This window comes from Rhipicephalus sanguineus, unplaced genomic scaffold (genome assembly GCF_013339695.2).
Source record: "Rhipicephalus sanguineus isolate Rsan-2018 unplaced genomic scaffold, BIME_Rsan_1.4 Seq347, whole genome shotgun sequence".
Lineage (NCBI taxonomy): Eukaryota > Metazoa > Arthropoda > Arachnida > Ixodida > Ixodidae > Rhipicephalus > Rhipicephalus sanguineus.
In genome coordinates this window covers 123,589-140,001 of record NW_023615064.1, presented here as the reverse complement: position 1 = coordinate 140,001, position 16,413 = coordinate 123,589, and the positions used below count along the sequence as shown (strand labels likewise).

At 47.8% G+C, this 16,413-nt stretch overlaps 1 protein-coding gene across 3 annotated transcripts in view; it reads right to left on the bottom strand.

The window, feature by feature from the left end:
* Nucleotides 1-2,786: 2,786 nt before the first annotated feature.
* LOC119377101 (uncharacterized) overlaps nucleotides 2,787-16,413 on the bottom strand; it is a 133,772-nt gene continuing 120,145 nt past the window's right edge. For 2 of the 3 annotated variants that reach the window (XM_037646701.2, XM_049411535.1), the window contains exon 3: nucleotides 2,787-3,180. In XM_037646701.2, the coding sequence (XP_037502629.1) occupies nucleotides 3,142-3,180 (39 nt within the window). In that variant the 3' untranslated portion in view covers nucleotides 2,787-3,141. The remainder of the gene's footprint in view (nucleotides 3,181-16,413) is intronic. The other variant, XM_049411536.1, reaches the window with a different exon arrangement.

The following is a 16,413-nucleotide window of genomic DNA, read 5'->3' as shown; positions in this document are numbered from 1 at the left end:
GTATGTTGCGGACGACTGCGGCCGCGCGGCAACAAGCAGGAGGACAAAGAGAAGAAAGAAGACGTAGACACGAGCAGTAGAATAAAGGAGATAGAATGCTTGGTCTAGGGCTCGGGTATTAATTACGCGACACTTATCTGATGACATTACGAAATCTCAGCGGTACTGCGTACGCCCTGAGGTGATCCATGTAGTGTCTAGCCTTAAGCCATTTCTCATTTGATTCTATTGTTTTCCCTATGTGCACATATCTTTTTTCATTCTTCGCTTCCATGTTCTGTTTTCATAATGGGGACGATGCTATTTAGGAGGGGGGCGTTGGCATGCATGCTTGTTTTTCGGCTGATTGTAACAGTCTGCTGCCAGCTGAAACTCAGCGCTGCCGCTCTGTGCAGGCTACTCCAGAATGCTCGCGAATCTTCAAGACTTTGAGAATGTCCCGATAAGATTGCGCGCACGACACGAATAGTTAATTCTCAAACATGCGTGAGAACCAGCAAAAAGGGTAGAATGCATGTTGCCACATGCATAAACGCCGACGCGTTTACCCGCTGAGCAGTTTTATTGGCAAGTGACGACTGCACTAGCTGCTATCGTCGTATTGTGTCACTCACTTCTACAGCGAGCGTTGCTCGATTTCCTGGGCCCAAGTTTGCCCTATGAAGAGTTTTGTCTTTACCAGTCGACTGTCGCCTTCTTCACCATCACGACCCTATGTGCTGGAGCGCCAGTATGATGGATGCATGCATGTCCTGCATCATGCGCAAGCCATCGTATGCTTTATGACCTGCCCACAGGAGCCACTGGTCCTCATCATTACCATTCTACACGTGGCTCGTCATCTGGTCTCTCTTCGTCTGGCCGTGCCGCTGCCCACCTGTTTACTTAGCAAACTCACGTTTACCACAATTGGTATGGCTCCTAAAGCCACACATCGTATAATATTTCAATTTGTTGCTATCATATTCATTCAAACTTATCAATGGCTCCTTTCGCCGAGATAATTTTCCTAGTGATTTCTGGCTGCCTTGATGTGCAGCAGCTGCCCTTTGCATGTAGCCGGCTGCCTGTACTAGGAAGTAAATGCATTGTACTAGTCCCCACAAAGTATTTTCATCTACATCTGGAGTGTGCATTGCCTGTTGTTGTACGTACACTCGCAGTGGCCACAATGACTGTGAACCGCATGTCTGCTGCATACTCATCAAAATTTTTAACCAGTGTGCTGTTCTCAGCAGTTTATTCTCGAGAGACTAGTGGATGCACAACACTTACACCACATGATATTCCAAATGAATGTGAATAAGTGTATGCACTTTTCCTGTGACAATATTTTTCTCCTGGCAACTCAGTATTTCTAACTTTTTACAGCGAAAACTGTTATGCGGGCACAACAACAGGCAGTTTTGCAAGCTTAACTGTTCGTCGTCGCCACTGCCGCCGGTCGGTGTCCGCAACAGCTATTGTGTGCAATGAGAGAGAGAGAGAGAAAAAAAAAAAACAGGGTTCAAACCGGATTTGAACCAAGGCACTCTGCGTGGCAGTCGAGTACTCTACCACAGAGCCACGCCGGTGCTTGAAACTCCTTTGCAGAAAGACCCTATATACAGGCATCGTGTCGGGCAAGGAATCGCGCTAACAGATGTGGTAGAAGAGTAAAATAGCACTAGGTGTCACACACTGTGAATTGCAAATCAAGTGGTTGGTTTAAAGTTTCCCACCCATTACAAAGGGCTCAGCCATAAATATTTTTATTGTTATTAGCCACAGCACAACAAAAAAGTGCACATAATGCTTTACAGGCATGTAGTGGATACCTCGCCTCTCCGCAGAGTGATGAATAATGGCATAGTGGGTACTTCCCGACTTCAAAAACTGTGATGATTTATGGCATAGTGGGTACCTTGCAACCACACTAGTACTAGTTGCCCAGGATAGTTTACAACGGGCTCTAGATAGGCCGCTCCTCCAGCTTCCGCTGCGTCTACGCTGCCTATTCCGCACAGGCCTGGCATTTTTAAAGACGATAGTCTTTCTTGGGATACTTCAACGAAGAAATTTTGGTCTGTCTGTCTGCCTGTCTGTCACACGATTCAGCCACCTGGCCAAAGTTTAAGCACTTGCTGAACGCCCAGCCATCTTGAACTGGTAGCTGAGTTCATACATGTGAACATAGTCGATCAAAAAGCAAATATTATGCATATCTGAGGCGCAACATCAATACCTAAGTATTAGGCGGTGTGTTCCTTTACTAGAAGATACATAGATACGTAATTCTAAAGACCCTAGTGTTTCTTAGGCTGCGCTGAAAATGCGACGCTATGTACGAAAAAGCCCTCTGCACAAGCTCATGTTTCCCGATGTATTGCCAGATAGCGTCCATATCTCACGCAGCGCCTCCTCTATCGTCTTTCGACGACATTTGCAGCGAAGCACGCAGATACGCGGGCAATTTTTTTTTTAGCGCAAACGTTAATGAAGAAACAGATTTTAGCGATAGTGCGTTCAAAATCGCCTGCACAAGAAGAAACCTGAAGTTTGAAGGCTACATCAAAAGTAGTTTTCACAAACATAATCTGTACATAACCATGTGTGATTCCCATGGGTTGTCATTCCTCAACAAACAGCAAAAATGTCAGTTATTGAAGAGGAACAAAGCGTGCTAACCATTTTACCAGACAGTACACGAATGCTTGGCCTTGTGTTGTGCTCATGCAATGCTGTGCCTCGCATTGCACTTAAACAGTCGGCAAACAAGGTTCACAAGTCCTCGTTTTTCCTCGCTTTCTCGCACCTGGTCATTTACGATGACCTTGGCTCATGAAAATGCAGGCCGTGATCAGTGCTTCACAAGCAGTGTTAGCAGCCGGCATACGAAACGTGCATGCAAAGACGGCTGTGTTCGACCACTGCAGGCATGCAGCCGCTGACCTTCACAAGAGGAGGAGAGCATCTTGCACTGGAGCTCGGTGTAGTTGGCCTTGAGCCGGGTGACTCGCGTGAACCAGATGCAGAGGTTGCGCCGTGCAGCCTGGCTGCCGCCCCCTGCCGTCTCGAACGAGTGGTTGACGGCGCAGCGCAGGCACTGCCACGGCTGGTAGCGCAGGAAAGAGAACTCCGCGTCGTTCAGCCAGATGCACTTCATGCGGGAGCTAGTGCCACACGCCACACATTGGGGATCTGCACCGCCCACCAACATGCAACGGTCTACATTGCATGCTGCTCAGGTCTCACACAGCACAATGCTGGCAGCACCTATGACAACTCAGCTACTGAAATTCTCACACCCAACTTGGAAACGAAGCTGAATGTCTGAATCCCCAAGTGAAAATAAGAGCCACATACGCTTGGCCGTGTTTCACGACTCCCATTTATAAGGGAAACAGATTTGCTTAGGTGGTACTCGCAGGCCAGTTGGTTGGAGAACAGTAATGCTGAGAAACACGGACAAACACAACACAGGTGCTGAACTTCTACTGATGTGCAAGTCACATTTAACTGCTGCCATGACAAGCCACGCATGCGCCGACAAGATGATTTTTGTTTGTTTGTCCGTGTTTTTTAAAGTTCTGTGCAGCTGTTATCGAGATTTTACAAACCAATCAAAAACAACACGTACTGGTTTGCCAGCTCAACACACCACATAACCAAATCATAAATATGCTTCGACGAGGCTCCATTCGTCAACATGGCATCAAAGAGACTGACGCCTTACATCTCGAGGCCATGAAACACTCGGCTTACTACACCGCCTGCTATATGACTGAACTCACACTGAACACACAACTATGCCTTCTCTATTGAGGAAAACCCAGAAGTGACAGTTCGTTTCCCTACGCACCCAGCTATAGTCAGGCTGGAGTGAGTGGGGGGTGACTAACTTTGTGGAAGAACTTATAGGAGCCTACCAGGCTGTGCAGACGACATGCTTGTGCTCCACAACCCAGGGGAGGGATTTCAGTTGACTTGCATCTACAGGCCTTTGCCCTAATATGCTTCCCAAACTCGCAGTGCCTCCTATTCTTTAGCACCCTACTATGCACCACACATCACTCCAGCTACGTGCAGCGAGAATCTCCCGAGGGAACTTGGATGCGACACTGCCTCTGCGCAAAGGGATATGCTACTCTGTTCGGGCCGCGTTCAGTGAAAACCACGATGGTAGTGAACCCAGACACCATATTCGCAGCCTTTGGACCCCAGTTAACAATGTCTAATTGCTCAGGCAATCCTTTCCACACTGCCTACCTCTATCTCTCCGCCCCGTCAGGAGTGGAGCTCTTCCTATCATCCACCTCGCATACTTATCAGTTGGTCGGATGTATGGGCATGCAGCAATCCCTGATACGCCCAAGAACTTTGAAACCGAACTGCTGGGATCGCTTTGCCACCATCCGACCACAACTTGTCCCGTACAGATTCCAGCTTGCCCCCCCCCCCCTCCTCATCCTTCCCCCACTCACTAGCAGGCAGTCTGTAGGGGGCAACAGAGAAATTATAGGGCGCTTTAGCAGAGACAGTAATGCCGTACATTTGATGCTACTGTATTACTGTTCCACGTTGAATGCACCCCAAACTAAAAATGCTTAACGGTACGAGTTGCCCGATGCACATAGTAACATGATGAATAGTGGCTAATAAAGGTCTTGAAGATTAAAATCAATCTAGGCAAGCTGCCATTATGCAGCTTTTATCCAACCATCCTCACTGTTTATGTAAGTTGGTTGTGTAGTTGTGGTTAATAACAATAAAACAATTTACACACATCTCCCCGTAAAGAGAACCCTGAGTAGCATGCGAAGCAGCTCATGGGTCGACTTAAAGTTCCGTAAAGAGTTGCCGTTAAATTTGCTCTTTATTTACTCATCGTCACCGTAGATTACTTTAAGTTCAGGGTTGTGTTTCCCCTTGAGTATGACGGCCTTGTGGTCCGTAAAGTGTAGCGCCTCTGGCGTAGGCGTTGACGTTGCGCTTCGGCTGCGCAAGCCCTCGTTGCTTCCGTGGATTCTTGCAGGCGGCGCTTACGGCGCGCTTCCGCTTCTCTCGCTCGAAGTTCAGGGTCGGCTTGCCGCCGCTGCCGTTTCGCGGCAGCGGCTGGAGCCCTCTTCTGTGCATAAGTAGCAGCAGCATTGCTGCCAGCGGCGCTCATCGTGGCGTTGACGGTGGCGTTGCCGGGAGGAGAATGAGCGGGTCATTTTCACTTAGCGGAGCTGCCGTGGCGCCTCTAGTGGTCTTCTCCGGAAGCTTGGGCCAGCTGTTGCGCATGCGCAGTGGGGGTGTGGACGGCGCAGGGAGGGAACAGGCTCGGGCATAAGCTGCTTCGCATCTAAAAATCAACTCAAGTTCAAACAGCGACATGCCTACCCCTACGGTACAGTGCTTACTGTGCGGTAAATCATAAATGCTAAAAAATTCAACTTCCCTGACCCACCCTTTCTGCTCTTCCCCCTACCGTTCCCTTGGACCATCTGAATGTTTGCACTGCACAAATTGCCCCACCTTACTGCAAAGGTTTTGGCGATGCTGGACCATTCCCAATATGCCTCCTATTCAAAACCCCACCCCGACCTGCTGGGAGGAGTAGCAGGACGACATGATGGGGACTGGCAGTCAGTGCCTGGTTGACTGTGCCAAGGTGGCAACTGTTCCCTGTGAGAGAAACACAGCTGCGCTCCGGAAACAAGGCCACCGCGGTGAGGCCAACGCTCATTTTTATTTCAACGACTGGTCGGCACTCGCTATTTTCCGACATGAATTTTCCAAACCAGACGGGCTTCCTTTCGAACTCTGGATTTCACATAATACTGTAATGGTGCAAATAAGAAGAGGGAGAAGAAGAGGGGGCCCAACTCTGATGCGGGACACTGCAACGTCTTGGCAATCCCTCATCTGTGAAAGCCTTCCCCCGTAAATAAGCACTCGCCACTTGTAGCAGTTATTGGTGGAAGGTGTGGCATACTGCCGGCCATCATGCAGTATAGGCAGTACGGTTTTCCAACCGTCAAGTGCGTGCCCTACTGGAATGACTCCATTACCGCTGGTGGCCCACGCCGAAGCCACCACACGGAACAAACCAGCAGCGTATTAAACCCCAATAGTGGCTGGCCCTGGGCAGTGCCAGCCCCTGCAGAGCCTCAAACGTTCAGAGGCTAGCCCTGTGAGGACGTCGACGAGTGGCTCAACCACCACAAACGAATGAGCAAATACTATTGTTGGGACAACGTAAGGCAGCTCTTGAATGCTGTGTTCTTCTTGATGGACACGGTGTTTGTGTGGTTCAACAACCACGAGGATAACCTAACAACGCGCGACTGCTTCACATACAAAATAAAAGAGCGTCTTGATGATTCTGTTCACAGAAGAAAAAAGCCGAGCATATACTTCTTCAAAGAGCTCAAGTACCAAGTGAGGCAAGCACGATTTACACAGAAAGCATACTGAATCTATGCAGAATGGCCAATCCTCATATATCGAGAGAGGACAACGTTTGTTGAAGGGAATCGCAAAGGACATTTAGAATTCCCTTAGCGGTAAAGAGAGTCTTAGCTCAGTCGTAATGCATCATTGTCGTACTTCCAATGCTCCCAAATGGGGCTGCATTGCACCAAAATTTGGCCAGCCAGCAAACATAACTGTTGCCAGCACAGAAGGCTGCACCACACCAGACGGTCTAGGGGTGAGACGGCTGAAAATGAATTGGGAGCAGTTTTTGGAGCAGCAAAATTTCGATTTTGAAGCAGAAGAACGTTGATTCGGAGCAGTTAGCGGCACTTATTATGTCGTTAAAGAACAAGTTTGTAGCAATTTGGGGGGACAAGTACATATTTTAACTGCCTTAGAATACACATAACACTGAAACACCCTTTGGAGAAAGCTTTTTGAACAAATTATCGCCAGGTACGAGCTACACTACCTTTTTACATACCACGTGAGCGTATCTAGCCCGTGTAACAAACATACGAAATAATTGAAAAAAGGTTCTGGAAACTAGGTTCACCTAAACATTTGGTAAAAACCGAAAAAGCATCAACTTATAAAAAATTTTAAATACTGCGATTGCACAATAACTGTAGTTACATAGCAGTAGGCCTTTTCTTAAGATCAGTGACATGTAGGGGTGTGCGAATAGTGAAATTTCATCTCGAATCGAATAGTGCCGTATAGTGGCCAGAAATGTCGAATATCGAATACAAAATATTTTATTGACAATTAAAATGAAGACCAAAGAAATGAAATCTACTCATGTCCTCGAGTACATAACGCTACCGTGACTCGAGTGACTGCTACCGAAACATAGATGTCATGCAGAAACACAAGCTGTTCCACATGACCTGGCTGCAGGCTCTCTTGACGTGATGTTACGGTGTTTTCTGCAGTTGAAAACAGTAGCAGAGCCCAGAACTTATTAACACCAAACGTGAAAATAAAATAGACGGTGGCAGCTTGTTTGGGAGTTTTTTTTTTTCAGCTTTTACGGGCGCGCATACAAGTTGATAGAAGAGCCACCATTCCAGACAGCAGCGGCACTCCTAACCTCCTAACGGCTAACGGAGGGGGGCACGGTAGCTAGTTTTCTTTAATTTTTTTCCAGCGGTCGCGCAATACAGCTTATCTGACAACGGTAATGTTGTGCTTCATCGTTATGAGTGATACGGGACCAAAAAAAATGCCAGGCCTGCGCGGAAAGCGCAGCACAGTCACAGCGAAAGCTCGAAGAGCGGCATTTCTAGAGCCCGTTATAAACTCTCTTATAGCTACTAATACAACTACACTAGCAACGCAACGTAGCCACTACGCCACAAATCATGTATTTTGTGAAGATGGGAAGCACTCACCAGGACATTACTAGTAATTCTGCGGAGAAGCGAGGTACCATCTCTAAGGCATTATGTGTACTTTCTTGATGGGACGGCTGATGACGATGAATTATGACTGAGCATCTTGTAATAGGTTGAAAACTTTAAACGACCCACTAGTTACGTAATTCGCATTGTGTGACGCCCGGTCGTTATTTAACTCTCCCACCACGCTTTATAACATATGTTAACGTAAGAAAGAGAGAGAGAGAGAGGGGGGGGAATTAACTTTATTGAGAACCTGAGGAAACGGATCATGGGGCAGGATAGAAAGTTGGGCTAGTTGGTACGTATGCAAACGGATCATGGGGGCCTTATGGGCTTCCTTGGCAACCAATAGAAGTGCCCTTGCGAGGAACCCACTATAAGTCATAATTTTTGTGAAGTGAGGCAGCAGCCACTATGCAATTTTTCGTCATTCTGCGGAGAACCGTGGTACCCGATAAACACCTGTAAGGCATTGTGTGCACTCTGTTGATGCTGTGGCTGATGACGATGAAGAATTATGGCAGAGCCCTTTGTAATGGGTTGGAAGCATTCAACCATACACGTTGCGCATTTCGCGTTGTGTGACGCCTGGTTACAGAATTAGCTTGTTATTTTACTCTTCTATCACGCTACATTACACGTGTTAATGTGGTTACTTTCCGACATCAAGCCTGTATAGGGTCATTTTGCAAAGCAGTTTCAAGCATCACCATGGCGCCGAGGTAGAACGCTGGGCTCCCACGTAGAGGGCCCAGGTTCGAAGCTCGTTCCATCCCGGATATTTTTTCTTATTTAGTTTTTTTATTATTTCGCGCGATAGTGGTTACGGACCCCGGCGGCGGCGGACAACTAGGGCGCCAAAAACGGCCCTTGTTTTGATCTCATAACAGCTTTCGCTGTAAAAAGGACCCCACGCGGTGTCGCTTTGTCAATGCTTGGCGGACTGACAGCAGTCCGCCACAGCGGCAAAATAACGTCGGAGGCGAGCTCTGGGAAAGGCGCTCCTACAAGACTAATGAATTTTGTGTAAGACTGCGAGTATAATTAGAATAGAAAATAACGAGTAATGTGGCACCTCACGTCACCGAAAAATTGTAACGAAAGTACGTTACTCGTTACAGTCCCGAAATAGTAAATCGTTACCGTAACGCCGTTACTTGTAACGCGTTACCGCCAACAATGGTTAAACACTGATCCCTCCTAACAGTTATAACTCGTAACCTAACTCACAGTGGTGGTAAATGCTATGAGCGATGAGTTTATTTACAGAGGACTGTAAGCGTACAGCGCAATAAAGAAAGTCAGTCGTTGGTAGCCCATGGCAGCGTTGATGCGTCCGAGTTTGTTGCTATCGGGCTAGCAGCCCTCCGTGCCGCAACACGATAGTGGCGATGAGGATGTCCACTGCGATATCACCGCCACCACCGTTCCTCGAGACTCCAGGCACAGCTGGTTTCGCTCGTTCAAAAACTTCCTGCTTCATCTCCAACACTGGGGTCTAGTTGTCAGATACAATTTTCTATTGTGGTGGCCATCTCTTTAATGGGTAAGTTTGTCCGTGGTAACACTGAATTTTCAACTTTTCGACAGTACAAAAGTTTCCTTGGGTTGTGAGATCCCTTGACAATAGGTAGGGCTCCATGTTTTCGGTTTTCTCCGAAAAGTCCGATAAACATTCGCGGGTAAAATTTCTGACAATTCAGATTTATCCAATAAACTCCAATTTCAAGGGCCAATATGACCTGGACCAACACCAGCTCGCCCAACTTTTTATTATACTGGTTCCGTTCTTTATCGAAAAGGCAAGTTCTAAGCGCTCATTGATACATGTTATGGTTTCACCGATTTAAGGTTTACTGCGCGTAGCTGTATTAGGCGACGTAGCTGTATTGTACTCCGACTCAGCTTCCTACATGCAGAAGCTCCACAAGAACTTGCAACTCTCCATCGCCGAATTCAAGGCGCTTCACTTCAAAGGTCCGTGCCACCTACTCAATAACGCTCTGGAGGATGGAATCAGGACGAGCTCGTTTAACGTAGTTCCAAGATTTTGTTGGCTAGAATCCGAGATGTTAAAAAGGCTTGCAAGAACTGGCTTGAAGGAATCCAGAACTTGCAGAGCGCATTGAGCTGACGGAGTTGTCGTTCTACTGAGGAGAGTGCGCATCGTGGTCGAGAGACCTCAACACAGCGACAACCGCAGAGGAACCGATGTCAAATATGTCTCGACTGTCTGTGAGTGTGCGGTGAACACTGGTGTGTGTGCGCGTATTACTGGTTCCCTCTTTCCTCCTTGCTCTCTCTAGTCTTTTTTTCTCCCTTTCCCGCCCGTGCAGGGTAGCAAACCGGGTACAACCTGGTTAACCTCCCTGCCTTTCCTCCACTTTTATCTCTCTCTCTCGAGATTTTCTTGTGCACTTTCCTGCCCTGTTGAAGTCTAGCGGGAGCCGCGCCGTAAGTTTGGTCTTGTGTGCTTGGTCATTACATGTCCATCAAGTCACTGAATACCCTATGTCCGTCGAGGTAGTTCTCTTTTTATGAAGCTCTAGAAGATATTTTGGACTACTGGCGCGCCATTTTGCCTTTCTTGGGAAGCGACAAAGCCAACGGAACGAAGTGTGAGAAGCTCAAGAGTCTTATTTCATCGCCTGAAGCTGTGCACGACTTCCTTGTTAAGATGAGGTTTCTGTAGACCAATTCGCGTGCCGTGCTCTCAATCATTAAGGATCTTGAGGTAGAGAGTACCCTGGCACACTAAGTTTATCCCATACTGGGGGTTCGTTTGCACGCACTCATCAGTCAATGACGTGATTCAACCGAAGTCTTCGCATCGGATGTTGCAGGTCTGTTCGACCTCCTTGACGAGCATGACCGCTTAACGACTGTCGCAAACATTCACGATACTACGCTGCTGTCGCCGAAAAGTGGAGACAGACATCTGAGAGGAAACTGTGCAATCAACTCCAGTACAGCAAAGAATCGTTTTGGTACTATGTTCAAATTGTGAATCCAAATGTGAAGCATGAGCTGCCCTGCGCGTTCCAAACCTATGCGCCCATTTTTGAATTAGTGCTTCTTGAAACTGACGACATGAGCCAGCTCCTGAGTGTTTTTGCGAACTATCAGTGCTATGAAATATGTAACATTGTTGAACCCCTGTCATTTTGGAGACTTGACAATGTCCAGTGGCCAGTGCTTTCTCGCTGCGCGCTGCGTCGTCTGGCGCTTCCTGTTTCTAGCGCTAACGTTGAAAGGGCATTTCCAAAGCTGAAAGTCGTCAATCGAAAGGAGCGCGCTTCGATCACTGACAGCAACCTCGCAAAATATGCTTGCGTGTTTTACAATAAGCTTTAGGCTAAGGTTGTTATACGCACAAATACAGATGTTTTGTGTACAAGTATTTCGCTTTTGCATATATGTTTTTGTGCATTCAAACCTTCTAGAAAAAATGAAATGTGCTTTTTGTAATAACGTCGAAGTCTGGGTCAGTTGGTACATGACGCTGAGGCAAAAAGCAGTAAAAAAGACGCCGGACAAGGGGAAGAAGTGACACACACAACGACTAGCAAATGTGCTTTATTAGCTGACAGCAACCCCCAGAAGAACCACGGCGCATGCGCTGATCACGTAAGACCACGAAGTCAAAAACCAAACATGAGAAAGCAAAAAGCAAAAATTGGCCTACATGACGGCCAAGAATATACCGCCAGAGTGACAGGAATTCGCATTCTTTCTGCAATAATGAAATGGACGTAGTGCTGACACAATCGTCACAGTGCATGCTGATATGATATGCTTCAAGGATTTCGCGCTTCTCCTTGCCCCCACCTCTACCCAAAATCTTAACATTGGAAAACAACGGCGCACAACCACTGATCCGGCAGTGGCGGGGAAGATTAGCGTGTCTGACGTGTTCAACGAATTGTGGTGCTCGCGCAGTCGTTCAAACATCGGCCAGTTTGGCCGATGTATACTTTTTCACATGTTAGCGGGATCGCATACACAACATGTTTCGCGCAGGTAGTGTACTTGGTTTTATGCCGAATACAACACATTTATTTAAATCGGTCTCCGCGGATCTCTATTTGAGAACCACTGCTCTACACTTTAGCATCAATTGATTTTCTGTGGCAGGCAAAAAAAAAAAAAAACATTTCTTCACTACCCCAAAACAACCAATTTTTCCGCGTTCGTGGCAGTCATTCATGCAGCAAAACAGCGGGTGCGACTCCCGTTGTGGTATGAGGTGTGCAGACGCCCGAATAGTCTGTTACGGCGACACGCGTATCACGCCGCTCATATATCGCCATATGAACAACAGATTTGAGGACTTGTTGAACCTTTCAACAAGTCCGTTTGCTTGTAGGTGGTAAACAGAAGAAAAGCAATGGCGATCGAACTCTTCAAATTGAACCGAGCTGAATTGTGGTCCATGGTAAGAAACTATTTCACTGGGGTAGCCTTCATGAGCAAGCACTTGTAGCAGGAAGTTCTGAACTGTCGCCGTAGATACTTGTCTCGAAAAAAATATTTCTGGCCATTCGCTGCGATATTCAATAAGCGTCACTGCATACGGCAATCGACGGGAGCTGCTCAAATGGTCTAATAATATCAATGCCAATCTTCTCCCCAGGTTTGTCAGGGAAAGCTACTAGCTGCATAGACGCTGCAGTTGGCCATGCAGATTTGCGACATGACTGGGAAACAAGACATGTTTTCACCAGTTGTTGGTCATCCATTCGAGGCCACCGGCACGACTCGCAGACGACTTTTCATAGGACTGATCCCCGGATGTGATTCGTGTGCGACTTCCGCCAAACCATCAGTAAGGATACTTGGAACTGCTATCCCGTCACCACGGTAAAGAAGCCATGCACAATGGACAGTTCTGCATGTACATGAAAATATGGCATTAGGTCCGCTTCAAGAGATTTTTTTATCAAGCCAAGATGACAAGAAGGGAAATCTGGGCTAGTTGGTTATAGTTCATCAGATTGAAAGAGCACTTGTCATCGTTAAGAGCTGCAGGCGGTTTGCACCTGCCTTCACACTGCAGAAAATGTGGTTGCGAACCGGTGGCGGGGAAAACAGATTGTTTGTTCCGCCATAAGAATCAGAACACGGGGGAGATTATGGAGGCCTTGTTCATTGCCAGAGAAGGTGAAAGGTGTATAAGTCATCCGTCGGTTGCCCTCAGCGAAAAGGAAGTGCAATTTCTTAATCGAAATTTGTCTTCACTGGCGCCGGATTAAATGGCGTCACACATTTGTTCGTAAGTGCGTCTTGTTTATGTATATTTTTTGACGCACGTAGGTGTTCCACGTGCCCTGAGTAATTTGGTTATCACCGTGATGACTCTGATGCACACGCACACTTGCACGGTTGATAGCCGGTTGACCTCTGTATGTATTTATTCGTGCCCTTCCTTCTAATAAACCTTAGTTGAGAATCAGCGCTCGTGTCGTCGCATTCTTGGTCTGTGTCCTCGTCGTTTTTGCGCTGTAAGCTGATCCAAGATGACAAAACAAAGATCTTTTCAATTGTACTGTCCGATGCATTCGCTGCTTGTAATTCTGCCATGGTGAGCATTGGAGAAAGAAGGCAAACAAAAGGGCGTCTACCAAGTTGACATTTCTAATTCCCCGAGTTTTCCAGCTTTTCCCCGAGTGCTTTTGCTAAAATTCCCTGAGTGAAACAGAACATTGCTATGTCAAGATGGGTAGACACCGTGCCGCTAGATGATGTCACTCTAGTATGCACGTTAAAAAATAAAGAAGTGACTTAATCCCATTTGAATTCTACAGAGTAAAGTTAAACCTCTGTGGCATACTTTTCTTCTTCTTCTTCTGGCACGACGCACTTGGGACATAAACTAGTAGTGGGTAGTCTGCTGTGGAGAAGGAAGAAGTAGTTGGAACAATGGCGGAGATACAATAATAAACCGCGCTGTGTTTTCGGAACCGCGTTTCAGTGTGCTATATTTATTGGTGACCCGGACGTGAAAAATGAAGAAAAAAAAATGGTCAGACTGAGCTTGTCAGAATGGGTGCCGGCTTGATCCTTTCAATGCTGACTGTGTCTTCATGCCCATTACGCAGGATTGTAAAATGATGTTCAGAACGCTTGATGACTGGGAAAGGACCGTCATAGCGAGGCTGAAGAGCACGGCGAGACGCATCGACACGAACAAAAACGTGTGAAGATGTCTGTAGGTTTGCCGGCAGAAAAACGTCGTTCTTAGTATGAGCTGAAGTTGGTGATGGGCGCAAGTTTTGCATGAAGACCCGCAGACGCTGGACGAAAGAAGATGGATCCGAAACACTCTGCGTAGTAACGGGGCTGACGAGGTCACCAGGCAAACGGAGTGTGCAGCCATAAACCATCTCGGCTACAGAGCAGGCAAGTTCTGGCCGAAGTGTTGAACGCAGGCCGAGAAGCACGATAGGGAGGTGTGATACCCAATCTTCGGCGTGAGGCTGCGAGGCGAGTGCTGCTTTTAGATGACGGTGGAGTCTCTCCACTAAGCCATTTGATGCTGGATGATACGCAGTTGTGCGAATACGCGCACAACCCAGTAGAGATGTGACAGAGGTGAAAAGCGCTGACTCAAACTGTCTGCCTCGATCGGTAGTCACCGTTGATGGTACACCGAAACGGCTAATCCAGGTAGCAAGAAAGGTACGAGCAACTGTTTCTGCCGTGATGTCAGGCATTGGAGCTGCTTCAGGCCACCTAGTGTACCTGTCAATACACGTAAGCAAATACGTATTTCCCCGACATGGAGGTAAAGGCCCGACAATGTCCAAATGAATGGTGTCGAAACGTGCATCAGGGAGAGGGAATTTTCCCCATGGAGGCTTGGTGTGCCGTTGTACCTTGATACGCTGACACGCTGTGCAAGTGCGAACCCAGTCACGAATGTTAGCGCGTATGCGCGGCCAGACATAGCGTTCAGTGACCAGGTGTTGCGTAGCTCTTACGCCTGGATGGCAGATGGAGTGGAGGGTGTCAAAAACAGCACGACGCAGCTGTGAAGGAACATAGATACGAGTGCAGTTGTGTGAAACATCGCACCAGAGCGTAACGTCGTCGTCGGGAAAGTTGACTTGTTCCAGTCGGAGAGAAGTAGAGTATCGGAGTCGTGGAAGCTCATCGTCTAATGCCTGTGCCTCCGCGAGCGAAGACAATGAAAGGTCGGTGGTGCCTGTCGTGGCATTGATGGTAATACGACTGAGAGCGTCCGCTGCACTGTTAAAACTGCCTTTTACATAACGTATGTCTGTGGTGAATTCGGCAATGAAAGCAAGGTGCCGAAGTTCTCTAGGAGTGTGCGTGGCACTGCAGGAACGTAAAGCCGAAACAAGTGGCTTGTGGTCGGTAAGAATGGCAAATTGTCGCCCTTCAAGGAAGTACCTGAAATGCTTCACCGCAAGGTAGGCTGCGAGGAGCTCCCGTCCGAAAGTACTGTATCGGCGCTCAGTGTCGCGTAACTTGCGGGAGAAGAAGGAAATTGGAGCCCATGCACCATTGATCCATTGATGAAGAGCGGCTCCAACTGCTTCTGAAGAAGCGTCCACCATGAGGCTAGTGGGAGCAGTTGGTGAAGGGTGATGCAGGAGGGTGGCCTGGGCGAGTTTGGTCTTAACGGCGGAAAAAGCTTGATCCGCGACCGTGTCCCAGGGAAGTGCGGCTGACTCGGCTTGAGAAGTCGAGAGTAGTGCTTCCAGAGGCTGCAGCAGTGTAGAGCATGTAGGGATGAAGCGGCGATAAAAATTGACGAGTCCGAGAAAACGTCGCAGACTACGTATGGACGTGGGAGGCGGGTATTCGAGGATAGCTTGAACCTTGTCAGGTAGAGGAGTGATGCCATCTTTAGTGATCTGATGTCCGAGGAATGCTATCTCCGAGACTCCAAACTGACACTTTTCTACGTTGATGACAAGGTCGTAATCACGCAGTCGAGTGAAAAGCTCACGTAGATGTGCCTTGTGCGTTTCAGCGTCCTTGCTGGCAACGAGAAGATCGTCGATATAGGCGAAACAAAACGACAAGCCTCTTGTGACTTCGTCTATAAAACGCTGAAATGTCTGAGCTGCGTTTCTCAAACCGAAGGGCATTCGTAAATACTCATAGAGCCCAAATGGGGTAATTATTGCAGTTTTGGGAATGTCAGAAGGCTCAACGGGGATCTGGTGATAAGCTTTCACGAGATCAATCTTCGAGTATACTGTTGTGCCGGTTAAGAAGGCAGTACAGTCCTGAATATTGGGTAACGGGTATCTATCTGGAACGGTGACTGCATTGAGAGCCCGATAATCACCACAGGGCCGCCAGTCATTGTTCTTCTTGGGAACCATGTGTAGCGCCGACGACCACGAGCTTGATGACGGACGAATGATCTGCAGCTGTAACATATGCTCAAACTCGTTGCGAGCAATTCGAAGTTTATCAGGGCCAAGTCGGCGAGGGCGGCAGTGAACCGGTGGGCCTGTGGTTACGATGCAGTGGGTCACAGTGTGCTTGGGGGTCTTATCCATTGGAGACTGCGTTGTAATCTCCGGAAACTCGT